This window comes from Somniosus microcephalus, chromosome 3 (genome assembly GCF_052327205.1).
Source record: "Somniosus microcephalus isolate GS21.2 chromosome 3, FLI_Smic_1.0, whole genome shotgun sequence".
NCBI classification, from domain to species: Eukaryota; Metazoa; Chordata; class Chondrichthyes; order Squaliformes; family Somniosidae; genus Somniosus; species Somniosus microcephalus.
Genome location: NC_140989.1, coordinates 327,878,146 through 327,899,793, shown reverse-complemented (window position 1 = coordinate 327,899,793; position 21,648 = coordinate 327,878,146). Strand labels below are relative to the sequence as shown.

The following is a 21,648-nucleotide window of genomic DNA, read 5'->3' as shown; positions in this document are numbered from 1 at the left end:
TGTGGCAGCACTGGGCACTCGACAACAAAAAACCCAGGTTCAAATTCCAGTCCTGGTTAGTATTCACGCTAGTGTGGCCCAGTAGCCTGGACTAGCTGGTTTACAGCAGGGCCCACTAAAAGGAACACCTCATGTACTCAGCAGTCCCGACTATCCTTTCCTCCCTCCTAAAGGTTCCGTGGCAGAGCAAAGGTATATAAATTTTTAAAAAATATATAAAGCCTTATTATTCAGAATAGAGGCCAATACATTAAATATATTCAAGAAGGAGTTGGATATATTTCTTAAGGCTAAAGAGATCAAGGGGTATGGGGAGAAAGCAGGGATCGGGTACTGAATTTGGATGATCAGCCATGATCACATTGAATGGCGGAGCAGGCTCGAGGGGCTGAATGGCCTACTCCTGCTCCTATCTTCTATGTTTCTAAATGACATCTGTTGAACTCAGATTTGAAATAAGCTATTTATTTATTTATTTATTTATTCATTGATGTATGGTTTTATTTAACAATCCAGGTTGTCGTGTTAGTCCTCTTCATGGCCTTGCTTGGGATGAGCCTTTATGGAACTACCATGGTTCATGATGGGCTGTACCTTACAGACATTGTTCCTCGTGAGACCAAGGAGTACGATTTCATTGCAGCCCAGTTCAAGTATTTCTCCTTCTATAACATGTACATCGTCTCCATGGGAGGGTTTGATTATCCCACATCCCAGAAGTTGCTGTATGACTTGCACAAGAGTTTCAATAATATCAAATACATTGTTCGTGAAGAGAATAAGGAGTTGCCGAAAATGTGGTTGCATTACATTCAAGACTGGTTGAGAGGTAAGGTTTCAACGCCTCTCTTCGGTATTCCTCATACAGAATTTAATAGTGAGCTGTAAAGTATGTGAAAGTTTGTCTAGATTGTATCAATGTCCAGACCAAAAAAAAGTATTAGCTTTTGCATGTGTAGGTGAAATGCAGATACTGGTAACAGACCTCTCCCAGTAGCTTAGAGTTAACAGGCACAGCCCCACTATATAATAGTCTGTTCCTAATCTTCTCATTCCTATATTCTCCGTCATAATTCTTATGACATGAGCTTTTGAATAACATCTGTTAAGTACAACACTGCATGGGGTACTTGAAGGGGAGGGGGGCTTGCAAAATAGCATAAGAATGGATACATTGGGGCCTTGTGTATACATAATGACAGTCTCTGCACTTCAAAGTAATTCATTGTATGCAAAGCACTTTGAGACATTTCTGAGAGACATGGTAAGTTCAAGTCTTTCTTTCTTTGTGGCATACCGCAGCAATGGGGTATGTATTATGCTGAACTGTTAGAACCCTGTGATGTCTTGTAGCAAATAAGCTAGGGATAATTTGGATTGCTTGAAGTCTAGTGATGATCCCTTTGCTGCCGTAGGAGTAATGTGACCCGAGTGGTATGTAGTACATTATTTAATGGTAAATGGGTGGCATGGGATGGCACTGGTCCTAGTGACACATCATAGTGATAACATGCATGGTTGGTCGGTACTTCTTGTGTGGGGTGGGTCTAGTAATGCTGCCATAGCAACAGGCTTTGTTTAAACAAGTAGCCAACAAAAAAATTTATAAATGATTTGAAAGCAGCAAAATCTATTTGCAACACATTCACGGCATGAGGGGTTCTGATACTTATTTGTCAACCAGCATATTTTTTTTCAACCCACTCATGATTTCAGCAGCCATATTCCATAGGGCAGCACGGTGGCATAGTGGTTAGCACTGTTGCCTCACAGCGCCAGGGACCCGGGTTCGAATCCGGCCTCGGGCGACTGTGTGGAGTTTGCACATTCTCCCTGTGTTTGCGTGGGTTTCCTCCGGGTGCTCCGGTTTCTTCCCACAGTCCAAAGATGTGCAGGTTAGGTTGATTGGCCATGATAAATTGACCCTTAGTGTTAGGGGAATTAAATACGTGGGGTTACGGGGATAGGGTGGGATATGTGTTGGTGTAGGGGTTACGGGGATTGGGTGGGATATGTGTCGGTGCAGGCTCGATGGGCCGAAATGGCCTCTATCTGCACTGTGGGGTTTCTGTGATTTCTGTGATATTCAGAACTACGCATTCAATTTCATTTTAAGTACCTTTGCTTCCTGTAAGAAACATCTCCAACTCGCTTGACACTACAGTATTTCACTCTGGCCCCAATTATTTACACCTCCCTTCTCTCACCCTTACCTCTACCTTAGACCTGTCCAGATTTTGAGCTGATAAAATATTAGCAAGTCTGCTGCTTGTGACATTGGCTCTTTAATTGCCAGAGGATTTTGGAAGTCAAGCTGTTGAAAGCCTATCCATTTTTTTTTAAAAGTTGTAGGAGAAGATCCGAAATGATCCCATTCCCGTTATCCTCAGCTCCGACAAGTGCTTGTGATTTCTCGTGGTGTTGGGGACGCACGCAGTCAGCCACCTTGTCCGACTGTCTGGCTGTTGCTGAGCTAAAGCTGTCAACATTCCTCCAACGAACTAACTTGCAGAAGAAATACTGACCTTCCTTCTTAGGCAGTTCCTCGGAACCGAGAATGACTTGCTTCCATATTAAAAATGAGTTCTCAGGTGACTGATGCGGGACCTACAGTCTCTGTCACAGGTGGGGCAGACGGTGGTTGAAGGGGCGGGTGGGTGGGGTGCTTGGGTTGACGTGCGCTCCTTGCGCTGCTTGTGCTTGGCTTCCACTTGCTCCCGGTGAAGAGACTCGAGGTGTTCGGCACCTTCCGGATGCTTCTCCTCCACTTTGTGCGGTCTTGGGCCAGGGATTCCCAGGTGTCAGTGGGGATGTTACACTTTTTCAAGGAGGTTTTGAGGGTGTCCTTGAAGCATTTCCTCTGCCCACCTGGGGCTCTCTTGCCGTGTCAGAGCTCCGAGTAGAGCGCTTGTTTTTGGGAGTCTCGTATTGGGCATGCGGACGATGTGACCCGTCCATCAGAGCTGATCGAGCGTGGTCAAAGCTTCGATGCTGGGGATGTTGGTCTGAGCGAGAACACTGACGTTGGTGCGTCTATCCTGCCAATGGATTTGCAGGATCTTGCAGAGGCAGCGTTGGTGGCACCTCTCCAGTGCTTTGAGGTGCCTGCTGTACATGGTCCATGTCTCTGAGGCATACAGCAGGGCGGGTATCACTGCTGCTCTGTAGACCATGAACTTAGTGCTGGGTTTGAGGTCCTGGTCTTCAAACACTCTCTTCCTCAGGCGACCGAAGGCTGCACTGGCACACTGAAGGCGGTGTTGGACTTCGTCATCGACGTCTGCCCTTGTTGACAGTAGGCTCCCGAGGTATGGAAAGTGGTCCACATTGTCCAAGGCCTTGTTGTGGATTTTGATAATCGGGGGGCAGTACTGTGTGGCGGGGGCAGGTTGGTAGAGGACCTTTGTCTTACGGATGTTTAGTGTAAGGCCCAACTGAAATGACCAGCACAAATCAATGCCTGGAGTTTAGTCCCTCCCAGCCCATGGGAGCGCAAACTTCAATTTACTGAACAACCACACTGCTTACCCTATCCTAATTGACCAAGGCTGTGGGGCCAGTTTTACATAATCTTTAAACTCTGCCCAGAATTTCTCAGGAAAGCCGTCGCTCCAAAAGCTATGGGATTTGTTGGCAAGTTCAGCACTGAGAACAGCCTGGTCCTTAAACTTGGTCTGAAAAGTGCCAGGAAAGTTTGTGCCAAGTGCCACCTTGTTCTTTAACTCAATCTTGCGGCACCTTTTGCTTCCTCGGGCACCTTATCTTTTTCCATCTCTCCCGCCTCTCGTTTTAAATCCTTGGCCTAGAAATTGGGTTGGGGCGCCAAAGTGGCGCAAAAGTCGGCGGAGCGCAGGATTTAGCGCAGCGATCGGAGTGATACCAATCGCCAGATATTGAGTTTCATTGCCCCTCGAGGGACACGGGGCGAGGCTCGAGGCGCTCCGCGTCCCTCTTAGGGCGCTGAAACTGATTATCGCAGCACAACGTGCCGCAGCGCCACACGCTGCGGCACGGCACGCTGCGGTACTGCAGGCCTTCCTCCCACTGTTAAGGGGGAGGTGCCTGCAACAGCGCGAGCCCCGATCGCGAGTGCCGGCAAATGAGCCCGGCACCAAGGAGAAGTGCCGGGCTCTCGGGAAACAGCCGGCAATGCCGCGGGGGGGGGGGGCGTTAGGAGGCCGCGGACAGAGGTGCTGGCAGGCGGCCGCCGGAAAAGCGGCCGCCCCGCACCTCCACCTTAACTTGCGCCGCTGCCGGCACAGTAAGGCCCCGTGAACCAGGCGCGGGTAGCAAGCGGCGCAACTGCGGCGTTCGCTACCAAATATCGCGAACGGGGCACGAATGGGGCGCTGCGCACACCGATGACGTCATCGGTGGCGGCGCAGCGCAAATGCCTAACGCCACCATTAGCGCCCCTGCTGAATATCGCGGGAGACGCAGCCAGTGGCGCTACAGCCACTGACTGCCTCTTTAGGCGCTAACAGGTGGCGCTACTCACCCAATTTCTCCCCCCTTTTGTACTGTCCTCGTTAATCCCATCTATTTCCTACCTCTCTTGTAAAGTGTTTTCTATTTAAATGCAAGTTGTATTGTGCTGAGGCTTACAATTGACCTGCTGCATCTCCAACTTTGGAGATGAGGCTTTTGCATGTAGTTTTCATTTTAATTTTTATTGAGGCTTAAAAGAACAAAGATTGAGGCAGACATGAATGACAAGGAAATTACATCATCATACCACCCATTATTTGCTCCCTTGTATAAGAATGTCGTGTTGCAAGACACTTTCCTATGGTAACAATTACTGAGACTTATTCTGATAACTTGAAGAGGTTCAGTGCTGCTCATGTCTAGATATTTCTGTGTCTAATAATATTGAATATCTTTTCTATTATATGAGGAATTGGCTTGAAAACCTGAGTGTAGGTAATAGAAAACAAAAGGCACTTATTTTGACAAGCCTCTTTAATTATGTAAAATCAAGAGCGGTTTTAATTCTATGTTAACTGGTACTGTAGTGCCACCAAATGCATATGTTAACATTATACTGTAATAGAAACAGTGATTGAGTTAATGCACACACAGCTATGTGGGTGTTTTGATGGGTCATTTTTGACAGGTGAATGTGAGAAGGAGACGCAGATAGTGAAAGAATAGGTGTTTTTTACATTATAAAATTTAAGCTGACGGGCCACGCCGTTTCCTTGTCATTGGCTCCACTTGCTTAAATCGATTGGCTTATCTTGTTCAGGCGGCAGCAGAGACTCACTTTTTCATGCTTCTAGTGAACTGAAGAAATATTCACTGGCTCTGCTCTTCCCAGTGTCTGCAGAGAATGTAGCTGGTTGTAAATGTAAACTGGCGAGAGAGGCCCACTCTCGTATAACCGGCACAGTAAATGTAAAAGCACCTAATGAGAAAGAGATAAACAACACATGCACACATAGTGAGATTGTGAAAAATGGGAGAAACATATGGGATGAAAGCCAAACCCCTGAGAGGCACAAACACATGGAATGAAAGCGAAACCAAGAGACACAGACCCCTTCCCTCGGTATCATAGTGCAGCTGCCACTACCAACCTTCGCTCCAGTCGCACTGTCAAAGGGTAACTGAGGTGTTGTTACTGCCTCCCACTTGTCTGGTGGTTTTCCCTGTGCAGCCAGCAACAACAACAACTTGCATTTAACATAGCGCTTTTAACGTAGTAAAACGTGCCAAGGCACTTCACGGGAGAGTTTTTTTTAATAATGTTTGACACTGAGCCAAAGAAGCACAGGTGAGGTGGGTTTTAAGGGGTGTCTTAAAGGAGGAGGGAGAGGTGGAGAGGCTTAGGGAGGGAATTACAGAGCTTTGGGCCTAGGCACCAATGATGGGGCAAAGGAAGTGGGGGGGATGCACCAGAGGCCAGAATTGGAGGAACGCGGATTTCTCAGAGGGTTGTAAGGCTGGAGGAGATTACAAAGATAGGAAGGAGTGAGGCCATGGAGGGATTTGAACATGAGGAAGAGAATTATAAAATTGAGGTATTGCTGGACCGATAGCCAATGTAGGTCAGCGAGCACAGGGGTGATGGATCAATGGGGCTTGGTGTGAGTTAGGATACAGCCACAGAATTTTGGATGAGCTCTTGTTTATGGAAGGTGGATTGGTGGAAGAGGGGAGGCTGGCCAGGAAAGCATTGGAATAGTCGAATCTGGCGGTAACAAAAGCATGGATGAGGGTTTCAGCAGCAGATGGACTGAGACATGGGCAGAGACGGGCGATATTACAGAGGTGGAAGTAAGTGGTCTTTGTGATGGAGACGGCATGGGGTCGGTGGCTGCCACCTATGGTGCACGACACCAGGCCTATATGGACTTTGTGTAGCTAAAGGGAAGTTGCAGTGGCCAGAAATGAAAATGACAATTGCAACTTTCAAACAACTGAACGTGTACATGTTTGAAAGAAAAGCACACAAGCGGGAGTTTGCGACCTACAAAAGTGTGAAGAAGGAAGCGAGAAAGAAACACGCCCAGTGAGACTTAAAAGGTAGACACACCCACATGCACCGAGTGAATTTGGGAAAGAAGCACACACAGCGTGAGTGAAGTGGGCAGTGTAAATGAGAGTTGTAGAGACAGCCTTTACTCTCAATTGGCGCTGATCCAGCTTGCTTTTAGACTTACACAGAATGCCCTTATCTGCATGCATGTGGTGTTTCAATTCACAGTTTTAATTGTAATGATATACAGCTGTGACTCAACTATCTGAACAAATTTGTGGGTGGCATGTTTTATTGGATTATGAAGGCTTGTAGATAAAGGAGCCCAATTTCTATAGAGTGAGACACAGACGTGTTGTGTAAAATTGTATTGGATCCTGAAAGCTTCTGGATTAGCGAGATGGGGGAGGGGTTAAGGCCAAACTTTTTCGGTCAATGTATGGAAAAGGTTTGAAGTTGGGGCAAGAATCAAAAAATCTTTAAAGCTTTGCATACACAGCAAGCATTAAGGAATCACTGGATTTATATGTTTATTTTTCCTATAAATAAACTGCAGTGTTTTTTATTCAGTGTCAACAACGGTCAGTTATCATTCCCATTGGAAAATATGATGCCCCAATATTTTCCATGTCTGGATGCATTGGACATTCAGTTGATTTAGTAGTGGTTTTGTTTTAGTAAAGTTTATGCCTTAAAAAGGCTTTGGCTTTAACAAATTATTTTTATATAGCTACAGTAGAGCCAATGATGCCTGATAACCCGAGATATCAGTGCAATTTGCACTTGGTTCTGGGTCCTTCGCTAACAGAAATCACACAAAACACACCCTCTCTAATGTTCCCTTTCCATTTGCCCCATAATAGCACATGTTTTGTTGGCCTCCTAAATGTATTCATAGTGAATTTCAAATTAAGAGTTATATAAGCATGGCCTACCTGTCTAAGTGAAAAGCAGCCCAGTTACTACGTGAACTGATCAAAAGTCACTAGTGCTTTCAGGGTTAAGTTCCAAGAAAGGAAATGTACATTCTTTAACCCGTTGATGTCTAGACCACTTTGGAGCTGCAAAGTTAAAAAAAAAACAGGGTCACAACATAAACAGACGGTTCAGGAAAATTTTCACATCAAAAAATATTTTGTGTTTTGAAAAATGTATTTGCTCATCAATCAGAAATGACTATAGTATTCTTTGAGCTGATGCTCGGTAGAGATTCTATTTAAAAAAAATTTTTGAACACATACATCACACAGGAAAAAATGCAGTCTTCACTTTCTCTCCACGGATGTTGCCTGGCCTGCTGAGTTTTTCCAGCATTTTCTGTTGTTATTTCAAAAGACTGTTCTGTCGTGCAATTTGATGACCATTTTTCCATTTTCCTGCTGCTATAAAAGAGACAGATTTGCTGTGCTTCATCCAAGGATCCATTTGCTTGTAGATCAGATGTATGATTCTTAACGTCTCACTGGGCTCTGTATTTAAAATCCGAATCTTGTTTTTAAGTCAGCTTCGATGGAGAGTAAACCAATCCCTCGCAACTGACAGCTCTGCGATACTGTTTACTGATAGTTGTTGAGAGTTTTAAGTGCTATATATCTAGCACCTATCCTCATCATCACCTTCCATTCCTGTCCAACAGCTTGTTGAAGAGTTGTTCATTTTTTTCATGTGTCATACTGCCCAAAATATGGCACCTCCTGCTTTGTCCCAGCCTTTCCATGGGCGGGCTCGGTGGTGCCCTCTGGTACCAGTAAACAGCATTGTTCTTAGCCTCTCATCAGCATAAACACAGCTGCCTTGCAGCTCTCGGAGCATAGAGTACAGAAATTTACTCTGAAGTGTTGAATTCCCTTTGGGGCTGAAGGGGGAAGGGAGGGCGGGAAATACAACGATGCCTTTCTCTTTCCCCAGTAAACCTACTCGTATTACATCCTGATGCCTTGAGGGTTTGAGTTGATTGCAGTTGTGAGATTGAATGACAAGGTGTGTTTACATTTCAGCAGAATCTCTCTGACAAGCACCCAACACTTTGCCAAGGACATGCATGAGGTGGGATCATTATCCTACCTCAGCCCTGTAATCGAAGACACTCATTGGATTCGCTTTACAAGGCTGCGGATTAGGATTTTTTTATAGCTTTGTTCCAAAACTTCCTTCAACTGTGTTGGTATTTTAGTGGGTTTTTTAGTGATACTGTGACCACAATACTGTCATTTTCCCATTCCCCTCCTCTCTTTCTCCGATATGCACATACACAGACTTTGTTCCCTTTGTGAGATATTTTTCTCCATCATACCTGCCCGCAATTCAGAACTAGGTTTGTCTGGTGTAATTGTCATATGGAGAAGTGTACGGAGTCCACATCTGGAACTTCGAAGCTGACAGTGGAAGTCTCCCCCCCCCCCCCTCCCCATTCAGTAAACCTCCTTTATGCATTCATGTACTGAAATAATCACCATGTGCACCGTACGTACATATCTCACCAGGGAAACAAAGCTAAATATAAAAATAACTCATGATACTACTGCTGCTTCTGCGAACACATTTTGCTTGATTTAGAAAAAAGATAAACGAGCTTGTCCTTTATGCTGTTGACCAATTATACACGGGTGTGCTAACACCATGGCAAATGCACCTGACAGCTGGATGGCTTTTTATTTTTTCCCTGACAGGCACTTTGGTCTGACATTAGGCAGGTACACTCACTCCACACAGCTTCTCTTAGCTCAGACAGTTACTGAGTGCAGCTACAATCCTCACTGAAGCTTGTGGTAGCCAGAAATGCTCAAGCTTTGAAACCCTTGACCCAACTCTCCCAAGAGTCCCACCAACAATTTTTTTTTGTTGAACCTACGCTGTTGACAGACGGTGCACGGAGCTTCAGAAGTGAATTTGTGCAGCTTTGCATTAGAAGAGGCAAGTCTTAGAGGGTCTCTGGGACCCTCCCATCCACCTCCCCAATTCTTTCTATTAAAATATCAAAGAGTTTAAAGTTAAAAGTTGAGGCTCAGTCTGCCAGTTTAGCAGGCATATGTGTCCACGGCTGATAGAAAGTCGCCTCGGTATGGGACAAAATGGTACTTCTCCATTTTCTTCAAGAATCATAGCAAAACAGTTGAAATGTTTGCAGGTATCAGATATTTTATTTAAATAATATTCACTTCTTTCTTCTCCACCAATGAAAAGATTGCCACATCCTAGCTCATTTCATGGTATAATTAGTTCATCCCATGGCTACAGATGGCATTTCATTTTTATACAACTTGTACACCCAACAGGTCCAGCCGAGCAAATTTGTCACTCATGTATAATGTGGATATTTCCACTGCTATTAACATCAAATCGTGCCAGCACTTATGAGGGTATCCTTTATTGCTACAGCTTTTGGGGGAAATAATCCTCCTCGACTGAGATCAGGATTTCAGCAAATAGTGAAGTCATTGGCACAGTTGAGCATTTTACTGCTCTTAAAGAGTGTCGGAGGCACAGATAGAAAGAACTAGAGTGAGAAACACACACAGATGCAAAATAAAAGTGAAGTAAAGATGCTTGAATGTTCAAAGGGTTTGCCAGATGGAGTTTACTGGTTTAAAAAATGCCTTTGTCACAGCCGTAACAGATTGAGCAGGCTATTGCTTTTTGAAAGACAGTATATCCTTTTCTGTCAGACCACACAGGGTATCATTCAACGATCTAAAAATAAAAATTAAACTTGCACACAGTGCCTTTTAATACACCCCAGGCATTCCCAGATCTTAATTGTGGGTTTTTTCCAGTGATGTTAAATTACTGCTTTGAAGTGTTTTTTTTAAAGCCACAAGATTAAATGGTGGCAGCAACTGAATTGTTCTGAAAAGTTTTGTTTGAATCAATTTGTTTTGTTACACTTATTTTGCATTTCGGGGCAAATCAATGGTTCTGCCAAGACCACTCAGCTCCTGACCTCATTACAGCCTTGGCCCAAACATGGATAAAAAAGCTGAATTCCAGAGGTGAGCTGAGAGTGACTGCCCTTGACACCAAGGCAGCATTTGAGTGAGTGTGGCATTACGGAGCCCTAGTAAAACTGAAGTCAATGGGAATCGGGAGGGAAACTCTCCACTGGCTGGAGTCATACCTAGCACAAAGGAAGATGGCTGTGCTTGTTGGAGGCCAATCATCTCAACCCCAGGACATCGCTGCAGCAGTTCCTCAGGGCAGTGTCCTAGGCCCAACCATCTTCAGCTGCTTCATCAATGGCCTTCCCTCCATCATAAGGTCAAAAGTGGGAATGTTCGCTGATGATTGCACAGTGTTCAGTTCCATTCGCAACTCCACAGATAATGAAACAGTCCATGCCCGCATGCAGCAAGACCTGGATGACATTCAGGCTTGTGCTGATAAGTAGCAAGTAACATTCATGCCACTCAAGCGCCAGGCAATGACCACCTCCAACAAGAGAAAGTATAACCACCTCCCATTGACATTCAATTGCATTGCCATTGTCGAATCCCCCACCATCAACATCCTGGGGATCACCATTGACCAGAAACTTAACTGGACCAGCTACATAAATACTGTGGCTACAAGATAAGGTCAGAGGCTGGGTATTCTGAGTGAGTGACTCACCTCCTGACTCCCCAAAGCCTTCCCACCATCTACAAGGCACAAGTCAGGAGTGTGATGGAATACTCTCCACTTGCCTGGATGAGTGCAGCTCCAACAACACTCAAAAAGCTCAACACCATCCAGGACAAAGCAGCCCACTTGATTGGCACCCCATCCAGCACCTTAAACATTCAGGGGGAAAAATTGGGTGAGTAGCGCCACCTCTTAGCGCCTAAAGAGGCAGTCAGTGGCTGTAGCGCCACTGGCTGCGCCTCCCACGATATTCAGCAGGGGCGCTAATGGTGGCGTTAGCCATTTGCGCTGCGCCACCACCGATGATGTCATCGGTGTGCGCAGCACCCCATTTGCGCCCCGTTCGCGATATTTGGTAGCGAACGCCGCAGTTGCACCGTTCGCTACCCGCGCCCGGTTCACAGGGCCTTACTGTGCCGGCAGCAGCGCAAGTTAAGGTGGAGGTGCGGGGCGGCCGCCTGCCAGCACCTCCATCCCCGGCCTCCTAACCCCCCTCCCCGCGGCATTGCCGGCTGTTTCCCGAGAGCCCGGCACTTCTCCTTGGTGCCGGGCTCGTTTGCTAGCACTTGCGAGCGGGGATCGCGCTGTTGCAGGCCCCTCCCCCTTAACAGTGGGAGGAAGGCCTGCAGTACCGCAGCGCGCCGTGCCACAGCGTGTGGCGCTGCGGCATGTTGCGCTGCGATATTCAGTTTCAGCGCCAGCGCCCTAAGAGGGACGCGGAGCGCCTCGAGCCGCGCCCCGTCTCCCTCTAGGGGCACTTCAACTGAATTTGCGGCGATCGCTAATGTGGCGATCGCGGCGCAAATTCCAGCGCACAAGCGAACTTTGCACCGCTTGGGCGCCTCAGGCCAATTTCTAGGCCTCAGTCCCTCCACCACTGATGCACCGTGTCTGCAGCAACTCGCCAAGGCTTCTTTGACAGTACCTCCCAAACCCGTGACCTCTAGCACCTAGAAGGACAAGAAAGAAAGAAAGACTTGCATTTATACAGCGCCTTTCACGGCCACCAGATGTCTCAAAGCGCTTTACAGCCAATGAAGTACTTTTTGAAGTGTAGTCACTGTTGTAATGTGGGAAATGCGGCAGCCAATTTTGATAGCAACAGCAATGTGATAAATGACCAGATAATCTGTATTTTAGTGATATACTAAAGGGCAGCAGGACAGCAGGTGTAGAGTGCATACTTCTTGTAAGTGGTGCAATTATAAAAGTGAAGCTCGGGTAGATTTTTGTCTTCAGGGCAATTATTTGGTGGAACGGATCGCACCCCCCTTTACAGAGCTTGCCAGGTTTTCATTCCAATGAAATTAATCATATGAAAATTAGGCCCGTTCTAAAATGGGTGAGCGATCCACTCCGCCAGATTACCCCCCAGGTGCTGAAGAGGAAAACCTACCCCTCGGTGATTTATTGGTGCTATCTGAGCTCCCAAGATGTGGTATAACTGCCTGAGCAATACTGCTATATCTGTTAATTTTCATAAACCTACTCCGAGTTTGGCAGCAATCTCACTTTAGAGGCCCCATTATGGATAGAAGCTTCAGTAAATGTAAATTTGACAACCATGTGGTAAAGAGTACTCGCCTGAGGATGGGTCAGTTGTAGTGCAGATCTACCACAATACTCTATCCCCAACCATGCGTAAGTAGGAGCTCTTCCCAGGATCGGATTAAAAGCATTTTTCACTAGTGTTATAATAGCTACATGCCAGCCCTTCTGACTTCTCACATGCTGTTGACTTCATCACCCAGGGTTACAGGCTGCATTTGATGAAGATTGGCGGACAGGCAAAATCACCAGGGAGAGTTACCGCAATGGCTCAGAAGATGGAGTCCTCGCCTATAAACTACTCATACAAACTGGAAACAAGAAAGAGCCCTTCAACTATAACCAGGTGAGCCAGATAAGCATGTAGCCCTTTGATTGGTCTGTGTGGGCTGGGCTTAAATGGCATAAAATTGCCTTCTCTGTTAGAATGTACGAATGAAGCTGTCAGTAATCAGAACATTTTATGGATCTGAATGGCACAGTTAATTAGCGCACACAATCTAAGGCCTGGGTTTGAATCCAGTCCTGATTCATGGGATGGAAATCTTCTTTCTCCGGCATCCCGAATTTGGCACTCAATTAAGAGTCCCATTCAGATTACAAGGATACCCAATGCAGGAAATGTCACACTGGTGCCTGAATAGCATTCTAAGACTAGGTTAAGGCATATACGTGGAGCACAGTGGAGGGAGCTTTACTCCAAATCCAGCATGCGTTGTACCTGACTTGCTGATATTGGGTGATGTGTCTCACGCTCGCTGTGGGCTCCTGGAACTTGTTTTAATCACCCTCGGGGGTCGGTGAGGAATTTTCCAGATTCTTTCCCCCTGAATTGGCCTATGGTTTTTCTCTGATCTTTTCCCTATTCCAGATGACATAGCTCCTGGTGTGTGATGGGTCCATGGGGATCATGATGTTCAGTTTTATCATGACTGCAGTGGACAGGCTTGATGGACTATCTGCCCTTTTCCTGTCAATCATACTTGTATGCTTATATGATGCAAAAAGCAGGAAAATATTCCATTCCCCACCACGGATATTCTTTATGCTGCTGAGTACAAATTCCACCCTGTCATAAAAGAAAACTACTCACAAATCATGTACTGTATAACTGTGAACAGAAATAAAACCAGAATTAAAACCTGTCTAGTTCCAGACTGTAGAAGATGAAAGCTTCAATGTTTGTGAACACAGATTTACTGTTCTTTTATGTTGGTTGTGACCTCTAAGGCTGGCTCATGAATGCCGATACACCATTTTGCCCATGTCCCACATAAAGGTAAAAAGGTGCAATAACAGTTTCCCCGTCTTCTTTGTTATAGTTGACTTCGAGGCAGTTGGTGGATGAGGATGGAACAATCAATCCTGACACCTTTTACATCTATCTCACAGTGTGGGTCAGCAATGACCCCCTGGGTTACGCTGCATCTCAGGCTAACTTCAACCCTCACCCACCTGAATGGATTCACGACAAATATGACACAACCGGAGAGAATTTGAGAAGTAGGTATTGCAAAGTGTTCCAAAGCCTATGTGTAACTGGGCGAAAGGTCTTATCTTGAGAAGAACTCTAGAATATAACCCAGAGGACGTACTGCTAAAACGTAACCTGTAAACCTTTACCATCCTGAGTGTGAAAGATAAATTCATCAATATAGGGCAATAAAGCTCAGTTTGGTTTTCCATTGCCACCTGCTATTCCGCTCTCCCTTGTTGGCAGTAGCCGTTTTGAAAGTAATTAGCCTATGATTTATTTAATGATGACACCACCAAAGGAATCTCTCGCTTCCCGCATGCACACTGCGGCTTATTCACATCATCACTTTGACACTGTCATCGGTGTCACTGTGGGATGGAGTGACCCACAGTCCTTGTAAAAATATAGTCAAGCTGGACGCCTCTTCGCAACCAAACTACTGGAACAGTGGTGGTGGCACAGTACGTCAATGAATCGATGCACTGCATCCTGGACTGATAGGGCACACGTGCTTGCCTGCACTTCCCTTTATGGCAAAACCTAGTCATGGGGAGATAAGGTCAATGAAGCAGGGCTGAGGGAGTATGAGCTCACTGAGGCTGTTCTGAATAACTTCTTTTCAACAGCAGGACCCCAAGGTGGCACTGGTATAGAGATTTAAAATTAGGCTGACTGCGAGCCATCTTATTCAGGAGATGGTGCAGGGTGGCACGAAGAGATCGGAGTACATCTGGAGTCTGGCAACTTTAACGAGATTCTGTGTAAACTGGTCTCCTGTCTGTTTCAACAATCATCTGGCCAGATCAGTCATGCCCTCTGGGTGCTGATGGGTTTTCTCTATTGTTGCAATGCTGCTAATTAGCAGCAACCACCTGTTCTGCGCAATCACAGTCAGCAGCTAACAGCCACATGACCCATTTGCAGAGGTCACCTGGACATCCACTGACCGTGCCAAATGGTCATGTCCTGTCTGCAGCAATCAGATGTTCCATATGGCAGTCATACCAAATCTAATCCCTGACGGCAAATCTATTTTGCAGCAGCCTCGTCCCACCTGCTGCAATCAATGCAATCACAGTTATACAGATTAATGTAAGATAAGGATGGACCCTTTCAGTGGCTCCCTGAAACTGTGGTACAGTACGTAGAATCCTGGTGATGTTGCTGCAACAATTATAACAGTGACATTTCCTGTACAGTATTATAATAGATACAGGATATGCTATTAACCTGTAACAATGCGTGGGGGAGGAAACCCACCGCAGTATGGGTCACTATACTTGATAGATGTTATCATCTATCATGTTTAATTTTTCACCTCATTTTAACTGTTTTCTGCCTTTCCCTCCTCTCGCCCTTTTACACAGTTCCTGCTGCTGAGCTTATCGAGTTTGCTCAGTTCCCTTTCTACCTGACCGGCCTGCAGAAAACCTCAGATTTCATAGAAGCCATCGAGAGCATCAGAGCAATATGTGAGGAGTTCGCTAAGAAGGGGGTGCTCAACTATCCCAACGGTTACCCTTTCCTGTTCTGGGAACAGTACATCGGCCTGAGGCACTGGTTTCTGCTCTCCATCAGCATTGTGCTGGCCTGCACGTTCCTGGTGTGCGCGCTTCTGCTGCTCAACCCTTGGACAGCTGGCATCATTGTAAGTGTCTCTTGTAATTAACAGTCGTGGTGGTCAGACAGGAAGGGGCAGGGGAGTTGCACTTTCCTCCATTATTATTTCTTTCACAATGTGCGCATTTTGTTCAAATACTGGACCTCTTAAAGAGCTACATCAAAAATACTCCGACCACAAATGTAGTGCTCAGGTGGTTCAGGGTCAGAGACGAGCCCAATGTTCCTTCTAAAAAAAAATTTGTGCGCGGTACCTTTAAATTTGCTGTGTGGTATCTTAGAGGGAACAGCTTGTGAGCGGCCTACGCGGTACCTTCCCGATTGTTGTATGGCCGGGCACGTGTACAGCTTAGAGGGGACATTGGATGGGCCCTTTTCATTTTTTTCTTCTCTTCCCCGCACTAAGTATTACCCCAGCAGAGGGGTTAAACAAACAACCATCTCCCAGGCCTCTTCCAGTGTTTCTTTATTACCTACCACTAGTGACTGGTTGTTGAGCAGCTTTGCCATTGGAACCATGAGTCACGCGTAAAAGAGAGAAACCCAAAAGGGGAGCTATTTAAAAAAGAATGTTACAAGATTATTTTATTGCACATTGAATGCTTAATTTTTTGCTGCACACATAGAGTCCATCTCACCAGTGCGGCACAACTCACATGTGCAACCAGCAAGAATGAGTTATGGTGGGTTCTTGTGTGTGTGTGAGAGAGAGAGAGGGCATGTGGAACTCACTATCACTAACAGGATAGTCTTTCTGATCCATTGGTGAATGACACGCTGGTGATACCCCAAGATTAAAGCTAAAACCAAGTTGTGGAACTCTGTGTGATGAGGTTTATTATGTTAAATGTTGTTATTTTGCACATGCAAACTGTTCAATTTGATTTAAATATTTTTGCAGTATTGATTCTGTGATTGGTGGAATATCCAGTTGTGACTAATACCCTCTCCCCAGCACCATTGAGTATATCATTTCCTTTTCACATGGTCGGGGTCCTAAAAGTCTTTGATATTCAGAGATTGCCCATAATTTTCTGTAATGCAGAATACTGTACAAAAACACAATCAAGGCTGACAACCTTGATTTAAAAAAGTGCTTGTTTCTCTCTCACACACACACACAGTTTGGATGGAGCCTTTCCGATTGTGTTCCTGGGAGGAACAATGATGGCACTGGCCATTGTGTCCCTTGAAAGGACATTTGGAAATCTGGATGGTCAATATTTTAGCACCTTGGGTTGCCAGCCGAGAAGTTCTAATATTTGTTCGTCAAGTACCTTGTTTTTTTTTAATTACAAGATCAACCAAAGTTTTAAAAATGACTAGAAGTTGACAACACAAATGCCAGAGAAAATATAGTACGATACCTTCATTTTTATAACCTTACTAGTCTCTGAAGAATCACTGACAGTTGCCAATAAATTAAATTGTAGGCGATATTGTTTGAGGCTGATGGAGTACAGTGGGAAGTAATCTTTTAAGAAAACAGTGATAAAATAGTCAGTGCTCAAGGGACCCCCACATCCCTGTCTGTTTGAATTTGGGGAAAGAATTGTCCTTGGCTTGACCTTCATGTGCTAAATCAATCCATCAGCAGCTGACGGGCTATGGCAGCAGAGTGGCTGGGAAGGATTTCACAGTAAGGAAGGGGAGGCCTATTGGCCAGGAGGGGTCACCGCAAGGCATTTTTCCAAGGCCCAGTTAATAATACCATGAAAAGCAAACCCAGCTTCAAGAGGAAACTGACAAAAACTGATTCTTTTGGAAAAGAATCTGCAGACATACTTTACATTGAGAAATGTAGAAGGAATAACATTTTGCAAAGCCAAATGTGTCAGCTGTGGCTCAGTGGTAGCACTTTCGCCTCTGAGTCAGAAGGTTGTGGGTTCAAGTCCCACTCCAGAGACTTGAGCACAAATTCCAGGCTGACACTCCTGTGCAGTACTGAGGTAGGTGCCGTCTTTTGGAAGAGACGTTAAACTGATGCCCCGGCTGCCCTCCCAGCTGGATGTAAAAGATCCCATGGCACTATTCAAAGAAGAGTAGGAGAGTTCTCCCTAGTGTCTTGGCCAATATTTATCCCTCAACCAACATCACTAAAAAGAACAGATTATCAGGTGATCAATCAGGATTATCTCGTTTGTGGGAGCTTGCTGTGTGCAAATTGGCTGCCATGATTCCTATATTACAACAGTGACTACACTTCAAAAGTACTTCATTTGCTGTAAAGTGCTTTGGGAGGTCCTGAGGTCATGAAAGGCACTATGTAAATGCAAATCTTTCTTACTAAAATACAGAAATTGCAACAATTTTGAGAAACCATTATGTTCTTTAAAGTACAAGTGAGTTCAAAAATGGAAATAATAAATATCTGGGATTAGGTTACAAGGATGTAAATGAATTTAGGGGTTTTGGATGATGTTCACAAAATACTGAAGTTGTAAATTGTGATATCATCTCAACGCCCCGCTCGCCCCCCCACCACCCCCCCCATTCAATTACAGCCTTGTCGCGTACCCGCAGGCATTATGAGGCTCTCCCTTTCCTCCATTTCACGCGCTGATGGGCTTGAACACATGTGTGAATTGTAGAGTCAAAACCCTCTATTTGTTCAGTTGGCCACGAAAGAGTCAACATGCACCAGCACCAAGGCTGAGGGATGAGTTGCCCTTCAATGTTACTCCTCTCCTTTAGGAGCTGAGTCCAGCCTTTAGTTTGGCACAGCTGAGATTGGAAAATAACTATGGGGAAGGGAAGACCAACATATCTTGGATGTGATATCTTTTCCTCCCATTTTACGGCACAATATGTTTATGCACAAACACACGACCGCAATATTTTTCTACAAAAATCTGTTTGGCAAAAAAACATTACTTTGGAATTTAAAAAATATATATTTTGCTTCTTAGTTGATGCTTAGTTACAGTAGTGACAATTCCCTTTATAACAGTGGCATGCTGGAAACTCGTCTGTGTATAGTAATCCTGCTCAGTTTCATTATGAAGGAATTTTTTAAGTTATCTATGGTTCCTTTTGCGCAAGTCAAACAACAGGGTATGCGTGACAAAACCTGCCTCGTGCTGACTTCAAAGCAAGAATCTTATCATAACCTAGTTACAGGGAAACCGAAAAAGAAAAGAGAGAACCAATTTTCATGCAGGCACGCAAAACCTTGACTGTTCATTGTAGTCATGCAGCCAAATGTGTAAGGCTTCAACTTGCAAGCAAAGAGTTAGGAGTGGGCGCTGGTTCTGTGGAATAAAAAAATGGAAACAAAAGGTTTACTTGTCCCCACTTTAAAGGTGGTAGACATTCCTTGTAAACATTGAATCACGGGAGGCCCCTGTAACTCGATGCCTAACAGATGATAGTGGCAGCAAGGTTCAGAGAGAATGCTTGCTTGCTGCTAACCTCATCTTCTCCAGGTTAGGGCTAGAGGAGGCTGAAAGAATTTACATTTAAATAGCTCGCAGCGGAAGATAAAAGCGCAAACTATAAACAAACCCCTTGCTCCAGCATTTTCTTACAAAAGGGCAACACCTTTCTCCTCTCCCCTTTTGAAGTTAACCCTTAAAGTAAATCCTCAAACTTACAGGAAGCTTTTCTGATTCTGTCAACGAGTGAGTCCCTTAGTTGTTTCAAGCATTCAAAGTCTTGAATATATCTTAAATGTTAATACCAGAATTATGATTTCCCCCCTCTTTTTCTATGAACTGTTCCACTGGATGATGTAATTAATTGAAGAAGTAATGTGGGAAACCCATTACAGATTGTAACTCAATCCATGACATCATCAATGGAACAGCCCATTAAAAGCAAGGGGAGCAACATGTTTCTCTCAAATTACTCTGCCACCCACGTAAGTGAGGAAATATGAATGATAAAAAATAAAATACTCCCTTTATGTCTTGACTTATATAACAGATTTTTATACAACGTGGTGGAGAACCCATAATGAACTTTGTCCTTATTCTCTACTGCTAACCATCTTCTTAAATCCTTCTCCCCTGTCTCTTCCACCCTCACCTCCGAAAACAAGTGCAAGGAGTTCATGGACTTCTTTGTCTCTAAGAGTGAGACCATCCGTTCAGCTGCCTCTGCCGCTTCCCTTCCTTCCCCTAGCCCACCGGGCCAAACTTCCTCAAAAGTTCCCCCCTGCCCTAGCCCTGAACTCACATCTTTCTCCAGTTTCTCTCCGCTCTCCCCTCATGACCTCTCCGTGCTCATCTTGTCCATAAGACCCACTTTCTGCGCCCTCGACCCTATTCCCACTAAACTGCTCACCACCCAACTTCCTTTTCTGGCTCCCATGTTAGCTGACATTGTTAATGGTTCTCTCTCCTCAGGTACTGTCCCCCCTCCCTCAAATTTGCTGTCATTACACCTCTCCTCAAAAAAACCCTTGATCCCTCCGCCCTTGCAAACTACCGCCCCATCTCCAACCTCCAAAGTCCTTGAACATGTATTCGCCTCCCAAAGCCGTGCCCATCTTTCCCACAATGCCATGTTTGAATCCCTCCAATCAGGTTTCCGCCCTTGCCACAGTACCAAAACTACTCTCATCAAAGTCACAAATGACATCCTTTGTGACTGTGACAAAAGTAAACTATCCCTCCTCATCCTTCTTAACTTGTCTGCAGCCTTTGACACTGTTGACCACTCCATCCTTCTCCAACATCTCTCCACCGTCGTCCAGCTGGGTGGAACTGCACTCACCTGGTTCCATTCTTATCTATCTAATCATAGCCAGAGAATCACCTGCAACGGCTTCTCTTCCCACTCCCGCATAGTTACCTCTGGTGTCCCCCACTGATCTATCCTTGGCCCCCTCCTATTTCTCATCTACATGTTGCCCCTTGGCGACATCATCCAAAAACACAGCGTCAGTTTCCACATGCACGTTGATGACACCCAGCTCTACCTCACTACCACTTCTCTCGACCCCTAAATTGTCAGACTGCTTGTCCAACATCCAGTTCTGGACGAGCAGAAATTTTCGGCAATTAAATATTGGGAAGAACAAAGCCATTGTTTTCGGTCTCCGCCACAAACTCCGTTCCTTAGCCACTGACTCCATCCCTCTCCCTAACATCTGTCTGAGGCTGAACCACACTGTTCGCAAACTTGGTGTCATATTTGACCCTGAATTGAGCTTCCGACCACATATCCGCAGCATAACAAAGACCGCCCATTTCCACCTCCGTAACATTGCCTGTCTCCACCCCTGCCTCAGCTCATCTGCTGCTGAAACCCTCATCCATGCCTATATTACCTCTAGACTTGAATATTCCAATGAACTCCTGGCCGGCCTCCCACATTCTACCCTACATAAACCTGAGGTAATCCAAAACTCGGCTGCCCGTGTCCTAACTCGCACCAAGTCCCATTCACCCATCACCCCTGTGCTCACTGACCTACTTTAGCTCCCGGTTAAGCAACGCCTCAATTTCAGATTTCTCATCCCTGTTTTCAAATGCCTCCATGGCCTCGCCCCTCCCTATCTCTGTAATCTCCTTCAGCCCCACAACCCCCCAAGATATCTGCACTCCTCTAATTCTGCCCTCTTGAGCATCCCTGATTATAATCGCTCAACCATTGGTGGCCGTGCCTTCTGTTGCCTAGGCCCTAAGCTCTGGAATTCCCTGCCTAAACCTCTCCGCCTCGCTACCTCTCTTTCCTCCTTTAAGACGCTCCTTAAAACCTACTTCTTTGACCAAGCTTTTGGTCACCTGCCCTAATTTCTCCTTATGTGGCTCAGTGTCAAATTTTTTGTCTTTTAATACTCCTGTGAAGCACATTGGGACGTTTTACTACATTAAAAGTGCTATATAAATACAAGTTATTGTTGTTATGACACAAATCCTGTACCCTTTTTCAACTTATTTTCTATATGAAAGAAAAACAT

At 45.3% G+C, this 21,648-nt stretch overlaps 1 protein-coding gene across 1 annotated transcript in view; it reads left to right on the top strand.

The window, feature by feature from the left end:
• Positions 1 to 21,648, top strand: part of ptch2 (patched 2) — a 127,008-nt gene that overhangs the window by 79,730 nt on the left and 25,630 nt on the right. Inside the window, exons 15-18 of the mRNA XM_085983125.1 lie at positions 517 to 829; positions 12,850 to 12,992; positions 13,969 to 14,149; positions 15,491 to 15,771. Coding sequence (XP_085839251.1) covers positions 517 to 829; positions 12,850 to 12,992; positions 13,969 to 14,149; positions 15,491 to 15,771 — 918 coding nt within the window. The remainder of the gene's footprint in view (positions 1 to 516; positions 830 to 12,849; positions 12,993 to 13,968; positions 14,150 to 15,490; positions 15,772 to 21,648) is intronic.